Source organism: Poecile atricapillus, chromosome Z (assembly GCF_030490865.1).
Source record: "Poecile atricapillus isolate bPoeAtr1 chromosome Z, bPoeAtr1.hap1, whole genome shotgun sequence".
Taxonomy (NCBI): domain Eukaryota; kingdom Metazoa; phylum Chordata; class Aves; order Passeriformes; family Paridae; genus Poecile; species Poecile atricapillus.
In genome coordinates, this window is record NC_081289.1 from 91,282,772 (window position 1) to 91,306,077 (window position 23,306).

The following is a 23,306-nucleotide window of genomic DNA, read 5'->3' on the forward strand; positions in this document are numbered from 1 at the left end:
ACCACCAGCCAGGTGCAAACACACGAGACAGAGCATACATGCGATTATGCACATTAGTGGGTGTTCTCTGTTTAGACACAATTTGTCATTTAAACAAAAGCTTAGAATTTAAGTAAAACAGATGGAGCCTGGGTACAAATGCACCATGCTGTACCTCAGCACGCATCCACTACAAGCCGTGCTTTAAAAAGAGGCGTGCCCACCTTGGGTGCTGCCCTGGGGGACACGCACCATCACCAGCCCGCTGCCGCAGGCTCAGCGATTGACACAGCTCACTCAGGTTTGACGAGACCACAAACAGGTGTAATTTTGTCAGCTCTAACGCAGCTCTCCCGGCCGCAGCATCGGAGCAGAGGCACCCCCAGGAGCCTGCCAGTCCTGCCGCGACGCTCCAGGGTGAGAGGTTCCAGGGAGCATCCTGTGTCCCGAAGGCGGGTGGGCGGGCAGAGCATCCGTGGCAGCAGGACGGCCCTCCCCCGGCCAGCCCCGGCACCGGGCCCGGAGCTGCGGGAGCGGCGCCATCCCGCCCGGAGCGCGGGGCCATGGAGACAGCCGCCGACAGCGCCCGCTTCGGCTACATCTTGGACCTGCTGAAGCGGGACAAGGTAGGGACGGCGAGCGGCCCGGCAGCCCCGGGACACCGCGGGGCGGGCAGGCAGCGCCCGCGGGGGGAGACGGCCCCTTTGGCGAGGGGCTTTGTTAGGTCCGGTTTTTTAGGGGAATGTGGGGGCGCGAATGACTCCTCTTTACGGCTAATGTACTCTGGAGGCTCGACTGGGTGTTTGTCGCACACGTCCGATGCTACGGGGTGAAAAAGTTAAGAAGTAATTTCCATGCGAAGTGTCCCTCAGCCCAGCACAGCTGGACGGGCATCTGTCGCGTTTGCAGCCCTGCTCCTGCTCCTGCTCCTGCTCCGCCTGCTCCTGCTCCGCCTGCTCCTGCTCCTCCTGCTCCTGCACCTCCTGCTCCTGCACCTCCTGCGCCTGCACCTCCTGCTCCTGCTCCTGCTCCTGCTCCTGCTCCTGCTCCTGCTCCTGCTCCTGCTCCTGCTCCTCCTGCTCCTGCTGCTCCTGCTCCTGCTCCTGCCCCGTGCGCGGCGGAATGCCCCGCTCCAGAGCGGGAATGGGATGCGCCCTGCCCGGGGGGCTGCTGCTAGCCACCCTCTGCCGGCAAGGCTGGAGAGGGAACCTTCTCCCCCAGGCACTGACTCAGAGTTTTTTGCCGCAAGTATTTTGAGGAAAACTTGCGCGCGCATTTCGTAGGGAAAAAAAAAAAAAAAAAAAAGGAGGGAATCCAATTTCTTGTACTGCTGAGCTGCTATGTGTGAAAACCAGGGAGCACCAAAGATTCAGGTGTGTTTTTTGTTGTTTTTTTTTTGTTTTTTTTTTTTTTAAAAAAGGAAGCACAATATGTTTAAATTAAAAATATATGTTTCAAAAAATGGTGCTATTGGAAAAACTGCTTGTTCCAGACTCATCCTGATGACTTTCCAGCAAATCCCCCAAGGCTACCTTCACAGCCAGTTGTTTGTGCACATCTTTCTCCCCCTCCCTCTCCTTCACTCCCTCTTCTAGAAGTTCTGGAAAAACCTTTAGAGCAGGTGAATGAGGAGTTTCCTGTGTGATTTTCTGCTTCTCCTTGCCTGGGAGTAATCATGCCAGGGCTTTAAAGCAAAAAGCAATTCTCGTTCTGTGCATTTTACACACCAAACAAAATCATAAAGCGTTTCAGGCTAGAAATTCCTTGTGCCTGGAATGTCTCTGTAATAAGGTGCTACATCTGTCCCTTATGCCACAGTTAAGCAGTTTGTACTTAATTCAGACACCCTCTGCAAGAGCATATGGCTCAATAGACAGCAGAGTTGGCACAGTAGTGTGAAATATGCATGTTTATTACAAACAGTGCTGTTGTTTATAGATAGACAGTGACATTGCCAAGTCCCATCATCACAGACACTTGATGTACATGAAGAAAAGGAGAGCAATACCAGTTGTGTGACCGCCACAGACTTCCCATGGCGGTGATCACTGCTTGAGTTTCTCCAACACCCTGCTCTGAGAGCTCTTGCTCTCCATATTTTCCTTTTGCATTTTTTGAACCTTCAGACCAAGGTTTTAGATTACAGCCTCTTTGTAATTTATTGATGTTATCCAGCAGCTTGGAGGTGTTCTACTGGGATAATTAAACTGCTTTCTCAGATGACATAAATCATGCCAGCAAAAGCACTCTTCTGCATGGTAAACTGTATTTGCTTGGGGTCAGGGTATTGCTGCTTAGACGTTACAACACACCAGTTTTCCTGTTCCCATTTCTCCTCATCAATAAAGCTTTTGCAATAAAGCCTGGAAGCATTAACATTCTCTGAGTTAACTGCTGAGCATCTGGCTTTCACTGAACGAAGACCCATTAGAAAATCAGGACGCAATAAGAATGCTTTACACTTGCACACTCACCTCTCAATATGCAGGGTCCCTGCAAGTACGATGCATCAGCTCTTGAAACCTGGGCACATGACCCCTTTTGGCGAGCATGCTGTTTTTCCACTTAGCTGGCAACCTCCGTCAGAACTCTCAAACAGGGCAAATCATTATATATCACTTTTCCCCGGGGGAATGTCACTTCAAAAACCTGTTATCTCTTTTAATGATCTGTACTCATTATTCTCCTGTGACTCCCCTTCACACATACAAGTTGCACAGAGTACCTAGAACAGAAAGATGCATGTAGCACTTTTAGTTCTAATAAAACTGTCCTTGTGTAATCCATATATCCACAACATCTGCTTAGGCTCACTACAATACTCTCTGAGATATTCTGGGCCTCCATGGCACCTGTCACAAATGTCACAGGAGCATCTGAGAAATCTGAAATGCCCCTGAGAGACAGATTAGCAACTAACTGTGTTTTGTATCAGAGGCACTGGTGCAGAAGGAGGTGGTATGACCTTCTTCCAGGACCCTGAAATCTCAGTTCAAACCACAGAAAGAACACTTATCTGTCCCAGAATGATGTATTATTCCAAAAAAGGTCTCAGGCTTCTTCCAACCCTTCCTCTTCCCCACCCCTCCCCCAAATTATTCCCTATAAGTTTACTTTTGCAGTAGTCAAAACACACACACCCCTACAGCAGTTATTCACCCAAACTCCAGCTCAAATTGTGTTACTTTCATAGGTGTATGTTTTCTTCTTTTGAAATACATATGGTTCTCTTATAGTATTAACTTCAAAGAATTTTTAGATGCTATAAGAAATAATCATATCTTACAGGCTAGATTATACCAATACTTGCCATGTGTTTTGTTAAACCATTTTTGAGCATTTTTCTGTAGGCAGAATAGAATCAATAAGCTGATATAAACCAATGTGAGTTTCAGAGGGAAGCTCACAACCCCAACACTCTCCCTGAGATCCCCTTATTTAATTGAAATAAGGATCTTGGCATGCTCCATTTTTTAATCAAGGCACTCACCCTCTCTTTTTTTCCTCACTTGTTTGCATTGTTTTACCATCTATTCCTACACTCCACATGGTTTGCAGAAACTGACAGTTTGTGGTTCATAAGGAACAGCTTTAAAAACTATTCTCCAGAAAAAGCATTTAGAGAGATAGATACTGCTAAAAACAAGCCCTAAAACTGATATGAACATGAGAAATATATAAAAATAATTTTAAGAGCATTTCAAGTTCTGCATGTTTTCCACCTGCAATCTGCAAGTGACACCGATTTCTGTCCCTGCCTTCTGCCTGGTTTCATGTAATGACTAATGTAAAATTCTCCTGTGGTAGCATTTTAGCTTTTGTCCAGGTGACACTAAGGGATAGAGCTAAATAGGGGTTCGAACTGAAATCACAGTCAGGAGCTGGAGAGGAGAAATGCAGCATTTACTGTGGTGCACCACTTGGCTGTGGTGGCTGGCAGGTGACTCTGGGCTGCCTGACTCAGCCGAAATGGAGCTCTGCTCCTCATACTAAAGAAGATAAGGCTTTTCATATTTCTTGCTTATGTGCAGGAAAAGTGTTTCTTTGGGCTTTGGGTCCCTATGAGAAGAATCCTCCTGTTACAGCAATTTTCTTCCATTTACACAGTATTAAAAAAGCATGCCAGAATCTATGTATATTGTGAGGGGTATTTGTGCAAAGAAGTGACTTTGGTTGAAAGACTATGTAAAGATAACTTGGAGCTCAGTGTCAGGCAGCAGCATTAAGTTAGGTACTTCAGAGGGGCCTACGTTTGAAATCTTGCAGTCAAGAGCAGTTAAATTCCAATTTGCCTGTCTACACAGCTTTTAGTCAGTTACTTGGCTGGGTTAGTCTGCCTGTGTGACAAAGGTGTGTTTCCACATGTCAGACATGTCCTCATCACTCCCACAGTTTCCCTGAAGCACCTAGAAGCACATGGGTTGTGACATGGCAAGGGTGAGCTGCCAGCTTTGTCTTCTGTAACAGGGCTATCCACAGTCTGATGCGAGGGAGAGAAGCTCCCCATGTGTACTGTACTTTTTATTGTGTCATATTTTTATGACAGACACTGAACCTGTGACTTGTTTCTTGTAAATTTGTTGGGTGGTTTATTTGTTTCCATGTAAATGGTTTATATTCTAAATCCTTTTCAAAATAACCTTATATTCTCTTTCTGCTAAACAGTAATAATTTAGAGGTAGGACTCTTTCTCAATTCAGAGCTGGAAGATATTTTGATTTGAATGTTCTTGTATTTTTGGGAAGCTTTTTGATTAGAATTCTTTCTTTTGCTTGGCAAGTGATTACAGTCTGTGGAGGGAAAGAGCAGAGTCCTCTGTGTGGACTATTGTATGTAGCTTCTCCGTGGATCCTCTGCTGCATTCCAGGTGTCCTGGAACTGTACTGGAGTACTGTACGTGTGGCAGTCAGGTAAAAAGTAAAGGCACACTGAACCAGTTTAGCACACTTCGAGACATGAAAGCTCGCCCAAATCCTGCCCAAAGTTAATTTCAGACCCAGTATTCTGGCAGTTCAATAAGTGCAGTCTTTATTGACTCAGTGCTCTGTGCACTGCAGTGGCACGTGGGACCTTCTGAACTTGTCCAGTCCAGCTGATCAGGTTATGGGATCTGTTAAGAAACCCATCCATCCTTGAGGATAATGGACACATCTTTGCAGAGAAGACAAACAACCTTGAACCAAGGGATTAGGGACTGATATTTTTGTTTTATGATGAGATCCTCAAGCCATAGTTATGTTCACTTTGAAACACCCAAGGTTCTAAAGAGCCTTGCTAGCTCCTCAGGGTCACACAGTTGAAGGGCAGCCATTGTGAAGACAAAACTGAGCCTCTATTTCTGAGCCAAAACAGGCACATTTCTCTCAGGCAGCATAAATTCCTGCCCTATTACTGAGGGGACAATATATCTTACAGCCTGTATGACTGGGAAAATCCTGTGGATAGAAGTCATCTTCATTAGGTTCAACTGCTCAGAACCAAGTAGAGAAAAAAATTGCATCACTGACAATTTACAGAGAGCAGGATGAGGGCTAATACCTCTCTGAATTCATCCTGGAAGAAAACAGATTGTGCAGGGAGAAAAATGTGTGCTAGCTCAGTCCTCAAGTCAGTCATACTAGCTCAGGAAAAGGTCTGTTCTCATCCTGCATATCTCCACTTTGATGGATTGGCTCTAATATTTTCAGTCAGAGGAAGGCAGACCAGTAGGAAACTGACTCAGTAGCAAGCTGTGCTTGCAAAAACAGCATGCAAATAAATGTCTTGAAAAGCTTGGGTCTGAGGATCTGCTGAAGGCAGGGGAGGTGTTGGCAGAACCTTCTTGGTACTTTGGGACAGGCTTGTGTTTTTTCCTGCAGTAGAACTGCATCTGCACTGTTTAACAAGTGTAGGATTTTTACAGTTTGTTAGAAAGCAGTGCTGCATCCTTCTTGAAATTAACTTGATAGTTAATGCAAATGAGCACTTGGGAGATTTCTGAATAACAATTATTAAATTAACAAGCATATTTAACCTGAGGTAGGTGGGGAAATAGGATGGCAATGCCTAGCCATCCTAGTTTCTGTTTTCTGCTGCTGTTTTGGGAGTGCAGGGTATGCTGTAACCCCTGGTCAGATCCTGTCTGCAGAGGCAACAAGGGTGAATTTTGAAGGATGTGTAGAGCTACTTAAACAATACCCAGGTATTACTCCATGCAAAAGGAGTCCCTTGTGAGCAGAACAAGTGTCCAACTGATGCTCATCTTTGGCTGGAAACAAAGCAGAAGAGTAGGTCTGACTTCTGTAGTCACATTGATCTTATTAACCTTTTAACCTTTTTAATGTATCAGTCATTCTTAGCTATTGCTTTTTCCTCACAATACCTGAAGCTAATAAGACTTTTGGCACTGCAAATTTAGTAGTCCTAGGTCAGGGGAGGATCAAAAGGCTACTAAAAATGTGTGAGTGCAGAAGAGTGAGTTTTGCCCTTTGGAGGCCTTCAAAGACATTTTCTTCCATGTAACATCCTAATGTGATGGAGCTGGTAATTAAAACCTTGCTCTAAACTACCCTTAAACCAGAGCAAACAGGTACACAAACAATCTATTAAGAGATTGAACAAAGAATCATTCACAAGTCTGGGCAGTAACAGTAGCTGGTGCTGTGGTCCATTGAAGACTTCAGGAGAACACGGGAAAATGTGTGGTCTCTGTCTGCTATTAATACCCACCAGCCCTGGCATCCACACCTCTGCCATGGAGCGCAGAATGGTTTTCCTTGCTAAGCCACCAACATCCTTTCTTACTGTTTCAAAGGCAGCCTCAGAGCCAGGGTGTCTTTGTTCTAGTCTGAGGCTGATAGTTTATTTGGCCCTGCATCAACCACAGGCCAGTGTCTATGGTGGGTAGTGTGCTAGTGCAGACAAGTGCTTATTAAAAGCTGCCTGCCTGTAAGGAAAGCTGGAATCAGGAAAGCTGAGGAATAGTAGACATCAGTAAGAGATAATATACTTATTCAGAGGCTTGCAAATCATTATTCAAAACATAGTTGGAAGGCTGACAACACATGACCTTAGCAACTTGTTCTCCCCATGCCCAGTTAAGTGACATGTTTCAGTTTGAATACACATACTGTACACTTGCGGGCATTATCAGAATAACTTCACATGGAGCACTCTGTATTTCTATGACACTGGTTACTAAAATAAATGCTAAATAATATCTTTATAAGTTTTCTGTAGAATGTTCTTCTTTGTTGTACTGGACATGTAACAAATCACCTCTGTCTTCATGATTTCTGAGGGTAAATTTCCATTCAAGTTTCACATCTGGGCCACTGAAAACCAGGTGTAAATAATGCCCAAGTAAGGCATTTCAACTGTGTTTGTTTTATTGACTCTTACGAAAAGTAGTTTTGAGGGGAAAAGGGAACTTCTTATCCTGATGTTTTTCTTTAAATAGGCAAGTAGGTCAAATTTGGTGTTTGTCAAACTGACAACGTTTCATCATTCATATAACCCAGGCTTCAAGTATTTTAATTAACTAAACCTCCTTCTGTGGTGTAATGTGAGGACAGTGCATGCTTTCACTTCAAGCTTGCTAACTGGTGTTCTTCCTCCCTTAGCCTAATGCTGTGTGAACTATTGCCACTGCAATGGCTGTGTCCACACCCTTGCCAAAACATGAAGGTGCTGGAAATTTAAAAGTATTTTTTGTTTGTTCTGGTGGATGGTGAAAAGGGTATTTTACCTTTTCCAATGGAAACATGCTGTAAGAGAAGGGTAGGAGGTGCTGGCAGTCATAACCACTTCCCCGCCCCTTTTTAATCCTAGGTGCCACAAAAGCTGTCTGGTGCATGCCTCCTGCATGATATTTGAGAGCTCATGGCAGTCAGGCAATGGGACAGAATGGGACAAGAACTCATTGAGAGCAGCCTGAGGAGAAGGACTTGGGGTTCTCATGGCTGAAAAGTTGTATATGAGGCAACAGCGTGCACTTGCAGCCCAGAGAGCCAATTGTGTCCTGAGCTGCATCAGAAGAAGTGTGGCCAGCAGCTTGGGGGAAGCGATTATCCCGCTCTACTTTGCTGTTACTCTCTCTGCCTGGAGTACTGCATCCAGCTCTGAGATTCTCAGCTCAAGACAGACACGGATCTGTTGGGGTGAGCCTAAAAGACGGACACAAAAATGATCAGAGGGCTATAGCACTTCTCCTGTGAAAACAAGCTGAGAGACTCGGGACTGTTGAGCATGGAGAAGAGAAGGTTTCATGGAGACCTTATTGTGGTCCTTCAGTACTTAAAGGGAGGCTTATGAAAAAAAAAGGGAGAGGGAGTTATTACATGGCCAGGTTCTGTAAAAAGGGGAAATGAATTTAATGAGGGCAGGCTTAGATTAGATATTAGGAAGAAATTCTTCACTGAGAGGATGGTGAGACACTGGCACAGGTTGCCCAGAGAAGCTGTGGGTGCTCCATCCCTGGAGTAAGGCAAAGTTGAAGTGGAATTGAGCAATCCATTCCTCTGGAAGGTGTCCCTGGCCACAATGCAGGGGATTGGAATTAGATGTCTAGGATGAGAGGACACCATCTTAAACTGTGTCAAGGGAAATTTAGGTAGAACATGAGAAAGAATTTCTTGAAATGCCAGGGAGGTGGTGAAGAAAGAAAGAATCGATGTGGTACTTAGTGCCAAGGTCTGGTTGAGAAGATGGCTCTAGGACACAGATTGGACTCGATGGTCTCAGAGGTCTCTTCCAACCTGATTGAGTCGGTGATTCTGTGATCTTCAAGGTCCCTTCCAACCCAAACCGTTCTACAACTCAGCGATTCTATGACACGAGTACCACGGGAGGCGGTCAATGGCAGGGGCTGAGCGGGAAAGCGCTCAATGCTGCCGGCCGCCGGGACGGGCGGCATTTCCGGTGCCGCTCGCCGAGAGAAAAGGACCAAAACAATAGCAGCGCAATAGCCGGTGTCCCGCGGGGAGCTGCGCGGCGGGGGCGGCTGGACAGCTCCGCTGTGCGGCTGCTGCCGCGGCCGCGCCCGCCCCGCCCCGCCCGCGCTGCCCCGCGCCCGCCCGCTCGCCCGCCCGCCCGTCCGCTCGCCCGCCCGCCCGCTCGCCATTTTGCGCCGGGCGCCGCCGCGGGCGCCGCACCGTCCGCGTCCCGCCCGCCCGCCCGGGCTGAGGGCGCCCCGGCACAGGAGGAGGAGGCAGAGGAGGAGGCGCGGGGATGGAGAGCGATCGGCTGGAGAGCCCGGTGAGCGCGGGGGGAACCGGCGGGGCGCGGCTGCCGGGGCGGGGTGCGTCGTCCGTCTTCTTGTGCTGCGGGGGGCTATAGGGCGTGTGCCTGTCTGTCCGTCCGTCCGTCTGTCCGTCTGTCTGTCTGTCGGTCTGTCTGCCTGCCTGCCTGTCAGTCCCCGCGGTGTGCGGCGACAGGTTCGTCCCTGCCCGGCTGACAGCGCAGCCGGGACGGCGGGCAGGGCTGGCAGGGAGCTCCGACGGGCGCGGTGCGCGGAGGGGAAGCGCTCCCGGAGGGCGCAGGGCGCTGCCTGCGCCCGCCCGACACCCGGCGCTTGGCGGGGGGCGCTGCCAGGGGCGGCCGCGGGGGTCGCGGAATTACTGAAGAGCCGCACCGATCCACAGGCGGCTCTTTGTGCGACAGATAAAAGACGTAAATAAACATATAAACAAACAAACAGACAAATAAATAAAATGATGTTCCTTACTCGGAACTACTACCCTAATGAAGTCAAGACAGTTTCAGCCCTTAAACGTGAATTACACGTCAGGAAAGCCTGTTGTTTGACCAGTCTGACACTTAATTTCTTTTTTTTTTTCCCTCCTCCCTCTTCGTGAGCAGCGAGCAAGCTAAACGTATGGACTCCTATTGTTGAGAAGCATTCGTTTCACTAGGTCCTTGAGTGGAATTAAGACTACTCCCCTCCTTTCCTCCCCTGCAATGCAGACATGACCTAAAGATGAACTGAGTTTGCCTAGTGGCAGTGCTCAGTTCAATTGAAATGAATGCTGTCAGTGCTTTCATAAATGTTAATTGAGATTTGTTTTAGCCCGAGAAGTGCCTCAAACCAGATAAAACTGTGTGTATTTATTCTGCAGGGCTGGGGTTTGGTGACATAGAGCAGTGCCATAAGTCTTGGTGGCTTTCGTTTTCCTGCGCTTATACTTGTTTCTCCCTCTTTCTATCATGAAGGTTGCCATTAAGGGTATTGAAAGAGAGCTTATCTGCCCAGCATGCAAAGAATTGTTTACCCATCCACTGATCCTTCCCTGCCAGCACAATGTCTGTCACAAATGTGTGAAAGAAATACTTTTTGCATTTGAAGACTCCTTTGCTGATGGAGGCTCTGAATCCTCTAATCAGAGCAGCCCTCGAATTAGAATCTCTGCTTCTAGCATGGACAGAATTGACAGAATTAATAGATCAGGTATGTATCAGAATTTCTGCATGTTTGCCTGATTTTATTATTAGACTGGCTTGAGCTGAATGGTGTATGCATTGGTAAAATGTCTTCCTGGTACTCCTGATCCGGTTATAGAGACGACTTAGGGATAGTGCTACTCTTGTTCATTTTGTGTCAAGAACAATGGGAATATTTTTAAGGACAATGCACTCTGTTTAATCTATAATAGATTCATCTTTGTGGCATTCTATACATCTTTATAACCATTGTGTTTGTTTATTTCTGTATTTCAGTTGCGTGGAGAAGCAATAACATCATCTTCAGTAGCGTGAAGATGTAGATTTTGGCGATTTCATTGCCTGCCAGTGGCTTGCTCTGGTTTCAACCAGCCCCAATGCAGTAGCTCTGACTTCCTTCTCAGCCTGTGTAGACTTTGCAAGCTAGTTTTGTCCTGCCCACTTCATTAGGCATACAGTAAATAATTTTTTTAATTGGTTATGATTATTGCACGGTTGCAGATTTGAAGGACAGATGACTGTAAGCAGACAGCCCTAACAGCCTCCTTCATTGTAGTCTGCTTGAAGATTTAAGGAGTGCTTAGCTTTAGGACTCCTCGTACTCTTTATGTTATCGTGGTAGAAAGATTCTTGCAGTCTTTATAATCCATGGATGACTTGCTCTGCTTTTATACAGATGCATTGAAAGTGCTTTGTGCATGATTTACTTCTTGAAAGATACTTCATCTTGGCTTTCAGGCCTTCCTCTGACATAATTATCCACTTTAAAACCACACTCCCTGTGCTCTGGAAGAGTTACCAACAAGACAAGCTCTAAAGCTCTTTCTTACTAAAGTTCACCCTTCCCAGCTTTCAAAGATCAAATGTGCAATTTCACCAGCTTCTCTTAAACTACAGTTTAGTACTATTTAGTACTGAATTGTTAGTACTGGTTCTCTTTCAAATCAGTTTGTTAAGGAAAAAGCCACTAGTTATTGGTATTCCCCCTGCCACCACCACCTTATCCTGAGATACATGTACACAAATTGTTGCAGAATTTGTAATCTTTAAATCCAGTGTGGTCTGACATCATCTCAGCAAACTGATGGGAATATATCTCCTCATCTGACCTGCTAACAGAGAGGTGATTGCTTTCCTAAAGACCTGTTTGATGGGTAGCAAGAGAGGGTTGAGATTTGGAAATAATGAGCTTCCCCTCTCTTACCTCAAAGAGCGTTGGGTAGACGCACATCACAGGAAAATTATCATCTCAGACAGTTCAAATTTGCAGAATGAAAAGCATATGGAAATGGAAGCAATAAAGAATAAATTTTTAACTTCAGATCATGCTGTCTTCACTTCTAATGTTGCAGGCATTATAGCTCCATTGCTATGTTGAGTGTGAGATTTGCTCTCAGACCAGTTTGGTACCAGCAATGATCGCCAGCTTGCAATTTACATTTGCACAGTTGTTGTCTTGCATTTGGAGTACTCACACTGTGCATTGCCTTGCTAAATTGGCTTTGTGGTCTGTAGGGGAATTTCCAAGAAAACAGCTCCATAAGAGAGAAAATGTAAGGAGAAGATCCAAAGTGGGGTCTCACATGCATAACAAAAACCCACTTGAACTTCTGGGAGGCTTGTGCAGGGCATGTCAGTGTCAAGACCTTAGTGTCACATTTCAAAATGCATATGACACCTTCTTCCCATTATGGAATTTTTATTTTTTTTTTCCCCCACTTAAAGAATCCCTGATGTCTCCATAAGGAATGTAATCTATTTAAAATGGGTTGGCATTTAAATTCTTGGTATGCCAGAGGGAGCCGGTCTGTATTTGGTCATATTCTGTGTTTGTTGCACACACACAGCTTGCATTTACAAGTACAATTTATCTTAATTTAAAAAAGACAGAACTTGTTGAAATGGAGTGTATGTGCTGCTTAAAATCCAGTGTGTTGGTTTAAAAATACTCCTCTGTTTATATTGTATTTAAAATAATTTTTAATTAACAAGATTTTGCTGTATATAACATGAAAATGAAGGCTATTTCTTATTGCTGTCCCATTATCTCTAATGTTACTATAATTATAGTGTTGGTGTAATTAAATCATGTAATGTGGTTATGTTGACACTTGTGCAAACGTTTGAAATATCTCTCCCTGTGTCCCTCCCCCTCAATGCCTTCTTTCTCCCTTTTCCTGTTCTGCTTAAATCTTACAGTTGTTTGATATGCTAGAAAATTAAACATTCTTGCCTTTCAACCCTGCAGGATTTTAACAGACACAGGAGAGAAAAGAGTTGATGCTTTTCATTTGAACCATTGTAAACCAATGGTATATCTCATTTTTTGATGTCTAAACAGCTCTCTGTTCATTGTTCGCAGCCTCACAGAGGAGGTCTTTTGGGTGCAGAGGTAGAAATGCTTCACTTCTTGTGTTGGCTAGAGATAGTCTAGCATTTAGATCTCGAGTTAAATATTGTTGGTTAGCATATAGCTTTTTGTCAGTGGTCAAGTCCACAAAAAGGCTTTTGCAGTGAGCAAAGGTACAGCAAAGAAGTTCTATAAGGACAGCTTTTCATTCTGTGCAAGACTGATTTAAAGGTCAACTGGATTGGAATTCAGTTAAGGGTTGGATTATATTTTTTTCTATGTGTGTATATGACTGAAGATACACTGGTGGGTACAAAAATGCACACAGAACCCCAGCAATCACCACACCACCTCCTCCATACCCTGCTTTTTAATTTTCAGGAGTTTACATGCTCAAGTTTCAATGAAACTGCTGTTTTAATGAAGTGAGATTATTGGATTATCTTCCTTACGTTTAGAAAGTGTTTAACTACTGCTTCTGAGTGGAATGTAATATTGGCTCTTTATTGTATCTGAGCCTGCTTAATTTGATGAAGAACAGATTGAAATTTACGCCATGTTGATATGAGTAGGTAGTTCTAAATCTCACAGTTTATCACAGCGCATGAGTATGTAAGGAAAACAAAACATTTTATACTTCTAGACTTGTAATATTTGGTGTGTCTAATGACACAATCAGGTTGAAGGGTAGTCAGTCTTTTACCTACATCTCATTCCCAAAATTGAGCTCGTCTGAGCAGCTCAGCCACTCTGTGGACATTTTTTAATACTGATTATGTTTTTTTGTTTTTTTAATGTAATGGTTGTTCAAAAACAGGAGAAAAGATCCCTAAATTCCTTGTTGCCAAAGTATTGGCAGACACATGAGCAATCCATAGGAATATGGTGTCCTTCAAGAAAGATGTGAACTGAGCTAAACACAAATCTGAATTTCACATTCAGTGGAGGACAAAGCAGCTGATCGAAAGAGGAAGTTTATATTGCCTCAGCTGAAGGCTGAAAGTGTCATGAAACAGAGATACCATGCAATGCCATCAGACCTCTTGGAAGGCTGTCCGTGTCTGCTCTTTTTGCAGAAAGCTCTTCTGATTTGTGAAAAACTAAAGTATCTGAAAGTAACATTTTAGCTTGGCTGACTTCTTTTATGAGGCCTCTCCCTTCTCCCCTCTTCCATTTCCTTCTCCCCTTTCCCTCCCTCCTCTTCCCTCTCCCCTCTCTCTTTCTCTCCCCCTTCCCTTTTTCCCCCTTCCCCTTGATAACACCTTTTTCCCCCTTCCCTTTCTCCTTCCTCCTGAAAGCCCATCCAAAAACATTAACTGAGTTATAGGGTGGCAACATAATATCTATTTAAAAAAAAACCAAAAGAAAACCCCAACCTTTCAAGGGAATCCAGTTGACTTTTAAATATTTTTTTTTTTTTTTAACTTTCACACATTTAATGTCCATGTCTTCCACAACCATGGAATTCTGCTAATACTGTTTACTTGAAAAATACAACTTTAAGATGTCTTATCCCTTTGCTAAGCATTCACTGCAGCTTGGACTTTTCAACATTTTAAGTGTTGGTACCTCTCCTTGGGAAGATGATGTTTAAACATTGTCTTTAAAGGACATACTTAAGATTGCTCTTTGACTTGAGTCTTTGCAATCTGTATGGTAATATTTGTGACTGACCATGAGTGTATGTTGTGATTTTTTTTTTTTTGTAACTGATTGAACAACTTATTCCAAGTGGAGCAATCAGTTTACAAATCACAGTGGAAAATGTTGTGTGATGATTTCTAATATTTTACAAAATACATATTTGCTTGTTGTAAACTGAAATGGCAAAGTTTAAAAGAGAATGTGGGTCAGAGCTAAGTTTCTCTGAGCTGCACATCTAAATATATCTATAAAATCCAAGGGGTTTGCTGCTGTGGGGTTTTTTTTTTTTGTGTGTGCTTTTGTTTGTTTGGATCATCTTTTTTAATATAACAAGAATTTAGTTTCAGCAAATTAGACACAATACAGACAGGAAAGACAGTGTCCAAAGTAATTCATTACTTCATCAGTGCTTTCTTACTAAAATACATGTGTAGGAATCCTCTAGGCAGAAAGCAAACTAGAGTGTTAATATTTTAACACTCTCTAGGCAAAAAGAGAATGTATTATTCTCTTTATATATGTATTCCTTATTTTTGAGTACTGAAGTGGCAGAACATGCCAAGAAGCTTAGCAAATAAATTTACAGGATTTAAAACAGGAAAACCACCCCAACCTAGACTCTCAGAGTTCTGTCAATGAAAAGGGATGAGACATCTGAAGGTGTACAGGACTTCCTTGATACTGGATTGCTTTCCATAAACAATGTCACCAGTCTTTGCAGAGCATGGCTCGTGATGACAGTCTCATTTTGGTCCGCCACAGGCAGAATGAAAGGCCTCCATTGCAATGGATATGAATTTCAGATTGTATTTTTAAACTTGACCACTGCACCATGATTTTTTTCCCCGTGTTATCTTGCTTTGTCATTGTTTGCTCTCTGCTCTAGCATACTACTTGTAGGCAGTCCCGATATGTGCTGCATTGTATGATTATTTTCTTAATTTCAGCAAATGTATGTATTCTTGATCACTTTTTGTAGCTGTTGTCTGCATGGCACTGCATGTGAAGTCATCTTTTTGTCTAGGACATTGTAGAAGTCTGTGTAGAAGATTTCTCTGTGTTCCTGTGTGCAGTGCTAGCTTGGAGCATACACTGGAAATACAGGTTGTGTTTCCCTGTTGTTGCTGTGCCTTGCATGCATGTGTTGCTGTGTATGCCAAGTTATAGGTACTGCAGGATGTGCAGTAATGTATTCACTTCAAGTAAGTACTAAAAAAATATCAAATCAGACAAAAATCTCTGCTCCCTTAGGCAGGAGGTTGCATACCTATTCCTTGTGTCAGCCATCCTGTTCTGTAAATGCAGTCTAGTTGTTCTGCTCAGAACTTACAGAAAGGCATGAGACCAAGCTGGGTGGGAGACTGTCAGTGCATGCACACTTATCCATGCTCTGATTGTGACTTCTTAGCTGACACTCATGCTTAACTACCACGGGTCAAATTTCAAAGATATTTAAAGGAACTAATTCCTTACTGGAGGGTTGGTTTGGTGTTTTATTTGAAGAGACTTGAAAAGGCATGATAGGAATGGAGGTTTTGGATTATTAGGTGAAGGAGGAATAGGAAAAGAGCCAAGGCAAGTTTAGTTTGGATAGCATCATAGGACACTTCAGAAAGAGATAAAGCATTAGCATTTTTGATGGGAAAATACTGATTAAATACAGAGAAGAACAAATTTCCCTTTCTGAAGAAGAGCTGGATTCAACACTAAGAATTCAGCTTTAAGTCATACCTCCATTTACAAATTTGTTAGTGTCCTGGTTTCAGCTGGAATAGAGTTAATTATATATTGGAGTAATAATAATAATAATAATAATAATAATAATAATAATAATAATAATAATAATAATACTACAAAAGAGAGAGAGGAATAAAATCCAAGAGAAACAAGTGATGTCCAATACAATTGTTCACACAGTGCCCACCCTGTTGCACTTGACGGTCCCTAGTTTATGTCCTGGTTATGATATTCTATGGTATGGAATATCCCTTTGGCCCTGTGGGTCAGCTGTCCTGGCTGTTCTCCCTCCTGGCTTTTCATGCACCTGCTCTCTGGTGAAGCATGGAAAACTGGAAAGTCCTGGATTTAGGGTAAGCACTACTTAGCAACAGCCAAAACACCAAAAACACCTCATACTGAATCCAAACCACAGCACTGTACCAGCTACTAAGAAAATTATCTCTAACCCAGATGAAATCAGGACAGTTAGTTATACCAATATGCAGTGCTCTTAAAGAGAACTTAAAACAATGCACCAGTGCTACAGAAGATGTTCTTTTTGGTTTCTTTGTAAGGGGAAGCTGAGAGGATACAAGTTAAGCCTAAAGACTGACTTAGCCTGCTTTTGAAATAAAGGATTTCAAAAATCCTAAAGGATTCTTTCTGGTAGCTGCAGCCTGTGGGTTCTTGAGTGAGATGGGATGCACTCCTGGTTTGATAACCTCAGGAATATTACCTTGTGAACATCTGAGTCTGTGTGAGCCATCTCCTTAACAGAGTCAAAAGGCTTCTTAAGGTAGTGGCTGTTCTTGAGCCTGTGATTTTATTTTGGAGAGAGGGGGAAATTTGTGTAGCTATTTGGTAGGAGTGCAGCGTTGCTGCAGTTCCCCCTTTAGAAGTTAATAAAGATAGATGTACACTGTTTAACAGATCCCTGTGGAGATCTGTGGCCCTTCAGTTGAGGATACAGTAACCTCTCGGATATAACTACTTCGGATTCCCCTCTGATGTGCAGGGATTATTCAGCAGCCCCCCTTTATTGAGGCCTTTCAGGAGGGGCCAAGTCAGCCTTAGCATTTTTTGTCTAAACGATTTGGCTGAGATGTCAGACTGTTCCCTTGTTTTCCTGGTTTTTATGTTGCCACTTGAGATGAATAAAGTAAGTTTGAACTCAACTAAAGCAAACTTCAGGGAGCTCAAGGTTGGCTATATATTTCTGTTGCTCTGGGAGTAAGCATCTTTCACTTCAGTATGTTAGGAAGCTCTCTCTACGGGTAACCAGTTAGTCTAAAACCATGAGGCTTGGCTTCCATGAGGTTTTTTGTTTATTGTTTCAAAAGGTTACAGCTTGAGTGCATCCAAAACTCGATAAAGAAGATGGAATTGGAAGAGCTAAATTTAACATAAAATTAAGCTTTAGAGTAGTAGTTTGTAATGTCCCTTGGAGTCAGACGTTACACTACCTTGTCAGGGCAATCGTTATTTTCTTTGGCTTGGCAAATTGCATATGAATTGGTGTTGTACTGGTTTGGACAATGTGCTACAGTCTGGAATAGATTTGTAAATTCCTGTGCTGCTTTTAAAATCTAAACCGGTTTGGTTTGGGCTCATGCTAAATTGGGTTTTGGTGTCTACACAGGCAGAAAACGCAATTCACTGACTCCTAGATCGACTCTGTTTCCTTGTCCGAGTTGCCAGCGGGATATTGATCTCGGAGAGCGTGGCATCAATGGCTTATTTCGCAACTTCACCTTGGAAACCATTGTGGAGAGATACAGACAGGCAGCCAGGGCAGCCATTGCTATTATGTGTGATTTCTGCAAACCTCCACCTCAGGAGTCCACAAAGAGCTGCATGGACTGCAGTGCAAGCTATTGCAATGAATGTTTCAAAATACACCATCCTTGGGGAACTGTAAAAGCCCAGCATGAGTATGTAGGACCAACCACCAACTTCAGACCCAAGGTAAGTATACTGTACCTTACAGAATTTGGTTTGCAGCATCCTCTAGTAGCTGTAGACACATCTGCAATGAGGGTTGCTTTTTAGGACTGTGATTGCTTTTTTGCCCATTGCTGTTATTTATCAAGTGAACCACAAGCTTTTGCTCCTTGCTGATGTTCAAGTGTTGTCATTGAAGGGGACATTGAGAACATACTTGAAGAGTCCAGTAAAAATAAGGTTTTTTACTTCATGGAATGGATTGTGTTACTTGTGATTTAAGTCTTTCTTTCTTTCCTTTTTTTGTTTTCTTAAGGCTTCATGATCACAGAATATTCTAAGTTGGAAGGGACCCACAAGGATCATCAAATCAGCTTTTAAGTGAATAGTTCATACAGGGATTGTATCCACACCCTTGGTGTTATTGGCACCTTGCTCTTGAGCATCTAGAATGGCACTGCCTAGGGAGGAGGCCTGTGTGCAGTGAATTAAAAACCCCAATAAATCTGGCTCTTTAGGCACATCCCCGTTGGACGCTTTGTGCTTGAACTTGATCCATCACCAAGCATCTTCTTGCTTTCCCTCCTTGTGTCTAACAAGACCAAAACATGGAATTAAGGTCTCTGTTGTTATTACACCATTTTTTTTTTTTTTGTAATCTATAACAGAAGAGATAAAAATGTTATGGCAAAGTTTCTACTTTATAATACACTGGTGCTGCTGTTGCTGTATTCAGACAAAACAGTGATAACAAAAAGAACCTTTATGTCTCATGCTGAGAGTGATGCAATACATGGCAGTGCTTTATTGAATTTGTTACATCACAGATGTTACATGCCACGGATGCTATCTTGCTAACCAGGGACCACAATAATGGCCTTAGTGTCCCAGCACGTGCTGTGTGCCTGTGCCTCCTTGCTGGGGGTCCCACAGATGCCAGAAATGCTGATGATCAAGGAGACATGATTAAATTAAGTAAATTTGATTAATGTGCAATGTGTAAGAAACTCTTGACTGCTGGTGTGCCTTCCTTCTGAGACTGGAAAAATTTGAGCCTCTAAAGTTAGCAAGCTGGCTGATAGTGAACATCCAGAAGTCCACTTGGTGGTGTTTTCCTTGAGTCTAAAACATTAATTCCAGTTAAAAGTGTGCAAGTGCTTCATATGCTTTCAAATGTGCTTGCACACACATTGTGTGAAATGTCCCTCTATTGGATAAATGAGAAAGATGAAAGTTTGCATACTTTCTTCTAGCTCTTGTTTTAAAATGCTATACAGCTCCTTAAAAACTTCTCTTCTATGACATCTAAACCTTCACAGCTGCAACACTGCCATTTGAAAATACCAAAGGTATGTTGTGATCCCTGTGCACTCCTCAAAGTGTACTATAGTGTTATAATACATGCAGACTAAATTCAGGATTAAAAGTCCGTAGCTGAATTCTCTTGAAACAGAGCAAAATGGGGTGAAGTGGTTTAGATTATTCTAACACTGTTGTTCTATGTGCACATGTAGGATTTAGCATTTCTAATTATATGTGAGACAAGAAGAGTGGAAAAAAGGAGAAAAGCATAGTCTAGTTAACTTTAGATACATCTACTTTTTTAAAAAACTTCCCAGCATCTGTAAGCTGATCTTTTACTGTGCTCTTATAGAAACTTTTCTGAGGACTGTTTAAGCTTAATATAAAGAAAGAAAAGTGCATTTTTCATGGCACTGCATTTTTAAGACCTGAGCTGAAAGCATAAAGTATTTGTTGATTTCCTAAACAATGTTCTCAGTCTCCACTTCAATTTACAGCCAGGCTGGAGAGCACTTTGTAGCATGTGTGGTGGGGATGGGAGAAGGACATACTGGGCTGATTGTTTTGAATTTTGAGAGAAGGCAGTCTGTTCTTGAATTTTGAGAGAAGGCAGTCTGCTGACCTCTGCTGTCTCTCACTTGCAGGCTGTAATTCTTGCTTATATGAGGACACGAATGAAAATATGGATTTTCTGTGAGGTGTGGCTATACACTGCTGTGGAAAAATTACTTCCACAGACTAACTGAATGACTGTACTTTTTAGAGATGTTTGCCTGCACAGCTGATTTTCTTGGCAGCTTCCTTTCTTCCCTTTTTTATTTCCTTCCAAATCCAGTAGCCAATTCAAATGGGATTGCTAATTGAATTTTTTGGCTTAATGATAGTCTTAAGGTGCTGGTGAGACTGGTGTCTTTGGGCTTTTCACCATAGCCTAAGATAATATTTGGGACTTGAAAGCTGGTTTTAGGTTTTAGCTTATTGTGTCCATATTTGTGCTGCTCACAATTTTCTATTTTTAGACTCTTTTCTGACCTTTCTTGTGTGGGGCATACTGAAACTGAAAAGCTTCCTCAAAAGCTCCTCTTTGGTACCTTCTATGGAATAGCTGACCCAAATATTGTCTTTCAGTGCTCTAGAAGGAGCCAAAGCAGGCGTTGTTTTTTTTTTTTTTAAACCAACACACATGCACACACGTGTTTTATATGGTTTAATATTTTGCCTCAGCTGGGACTTCAGCAGCAGTTTTTTAACTCTTTGAGCATTTATTTCAATAAGTTCAGTTTTTGAAAGATGATTTTTAGCAAACACCAGCTTTCTTGCAGTGCTGTTTGAGCTAATCCTGGAAGTAGCACTCAGTGTGAACAGCCTGTAACTGGAATCAGAGAGAAAGGTTGAAACACTGGAGTCTTTTGTCTTTAAAATGACTGCAGCTGCTGCTGGTGGCTACACTTTGTTGCTCTAAGAGCAGTGGCTATATGGCTTATCAAAATCTAGCTTAGACTTAAATTGCTACTATGTTATTTCAGCTCTTGTTTTAAGAAGCTGTTCACGGATGTTGCAAGAAATGCTGGCATGAGTATGGTAAAGTTTGTCAGGCTGGGTGTGTTATATATTGCATTTACAGCACTGAGCAGGAGTGTAGGGTGCTGGAGGCATTGCAAATGACATGGGCAGGGTTTAGCAAAAGATTGATTGCTATATGGAGGCTACACAGACACTGCTATATGCTTACTTACTGTAAACCTTGTGAAACTGTGTGTGTTCATCTGCTGGCTTTCAATGGCACTGACAAGTCATAAAAGGTGGAAAATAAAATGAGTATAAAAAAATTCACTGATGGAATCACATTCTGCTTTGGGTTGATTGGGTGTTTTGATTTTTTGTTGAGAACCTCCATTTTTGGAAGTACGCCTGTATTGTCTTTGCACATTTATTTTTCCCCACAGATTTTGATGTGTCCAGAACACGAAATGGAGAGAGTAAACATGTACTGTGAAATCTGCAGAAGGCCTGTTTGTCATCTTTGCAAACTGGGTGGAGGTCATGCAAACCACAGAGTAACAACCATGAGCACTGCCTACAAAACCCTTAAGGTAAAAGAAAATATCACTGGACCTGGCCTTTAGAAGGGAAAGAGTACTTCTGATGTGAGGGCAAACTCACACTGCATAGAAGCCAGGATGTGTGTTTAGGAGACCCTGAACTAGTCTCGAGGCCTGCTGTTGTGCAACATTGGTTAATGTATCTACCAATGTGATGTAGGCCATGTTTTAGAAACTAAACTGTATTTGCTATGATGCTTGAAACATAACCCCTGGAAAGTGCTTTCATCTTATTTTCATCTGCTAATTGTACAGCAGTACAGATGGTGCAGAAGGTTTAAGTAGTTAATCAACTTTACAATCAATTTTTTTAAATGTAAGTGTTCAGGTAGCTTGTGGTAGAGGATACTTGAGAAGCACTTCTGAAAATTTGCATCTGAAGTATCTGCTGGTATCTTTGTATGTATCTTTGTATGTTTCTGAAGTTGCATAGCTGTTAATTTCCAAAGCAAAGCTCAACAGAGAAGACTTGCAAACATCAATTTGTTATTAAAGACAGCACCTACTTCCTCTTCTTCTTTTTCTCCCTCTCTTGCTCTCAGGAGAAAAAAACAAAAAAGGAAAAGACCAGATTAGCCTGCCTTGTGCTCTTTGGCCTCCTCACAGTTTGCAATGCTTTTCCTGTACAACTGCTAGCTCTTGCAGCTAAAGAAGCACAGGGACAAATGTGTGATTTGAACTACACATTTTTCTAGCAACTCCTACTACAAATGAGTTAATAACTATCAACTCCTTTCTGTAAGTTTAATGTTCTGAAGCCTCTTTTTCCCAATCTAATCCTGGGTGATTGGGAGTCAGCTGACACTGATCCTGACACTCATCTAAGGATCTCTGATCCTCAGAGCCTGTGCCATCAGTCTTGCTCACAGATGCTTTGCAGTCACTGCAGGTCACCAAATAATTCTCCACAGGACTGCTACTCATAACTGGTTCATGCTGTTGTCCTTGTGGCTAGTTAAACTGAGGACTAGCTGGATAACCTGACTGTGCTGGTTGTCACTTTGTGTGAGATGCCCTAATCTTGCTGCTTTCCTTCAACAGGAGAAGCTTTCAAAAGATATTGAGTACCTCATCAGTAAGGAGAGCCAGGTGAAAGCTCACATCACACAGCTGGATCTGCTGCTGAAAGAAACAGAGGTAAGAGTGGCTTGCAGATTGTCTGAGGTTGGCCTGTGTGCAGGCAGGAAGGATTCAAAACTGTTTTCGGTGAAGTGTTTCAGACTTTTGGCTTTTTGGGTAAGTAGTGAACCAATTTTTGAACAGTTTATGGTAGTACTGAATCACACACAGTAAGACCTAATCCTGCCAGTATGGGAAGCAGACAGAGAGAAGTTAATTTTTGGATGCTGCTGTAAATTTAAATGAAATAAAACTTACTTGGTACCTTAACCAAAGTGGGTTAAACATAGGGCATTGGTGTATTTATGATGATGCATATTTATGCTGCCTGTTTACCTTGAGAAAGTCAGAATTAAGGCCAAAATATCCCTGCAGAAGAGTCACATACAAGCTGATAGTCACAAAGGCAGAAATTGCAGAAGTTCCTGATACTGGGGTATCTTGATTACAGATTGCCTCTGTGTTTTGCAGTTCCTTTTATCCAGGGCAGTAGTCAGAGGTAGCACAATGGTTCAGAGGGCGTACCCAAGAAGTTGGGCTGGACCCTCAGTTTAGGATGATTGGGAAAGGTGGAAGAGCATCTAGCTCTTGGGTACGAAGACTTCAGAGGCTGACATGTTTTTACAGTGCTTTTTAATGAGCTATCTAGGCAAATGTAATGCATAACTCAAGGCGTAATCAGAAGAATACCTTCCTGCTCTTCATTTTCTATTAAAGACAGCAAATGCTGACTA

At 42.8% G+C, this 23,306-nt stretch overlaps 1 protein-coding gene across 2 annotated transcripts in view; it reads left to right on the plus strand.

Annotated features, from left to right (window-relative positions):
• The first annotated feature begins 541 nt into the window (after positions 1-541).
• TRIM36 (tripartite motif containing 36) overlaps positions 542-23,306 on the plus strand; it is a 34,690-nt gene continuing 11,925 nt past the window's right edge. Inside the window, exons 1-5 of one of the 2 annotated variants that reach the window (XM_058827684.1) lie at positions 542-605; positions 10,168-10,402; positions 17,748-18,073; positions 21,298-21,444; positions 22,495-22,590. In XM_058827684.1, coding sequence (XP_058683667.1) covers positions 543-605; positions 10,168-10,402; positions 17,748-18,073; positions 21,298-21,444; positions 22,495-22,590 — 867 coding nt within the window. In that variant the 5' untranslated portion in view covers position 542. Of the gene's footprint in view, positions 606-9,168; positions 9,214-10,167; positions 10,403-17,747; positions 18,074-21,297; positions 21,445-22,494; positions 22,591-23,306 lie in introns of those variants that run through there. The other variant, XM_058827685.1, reaches the window with a different exon arrangement.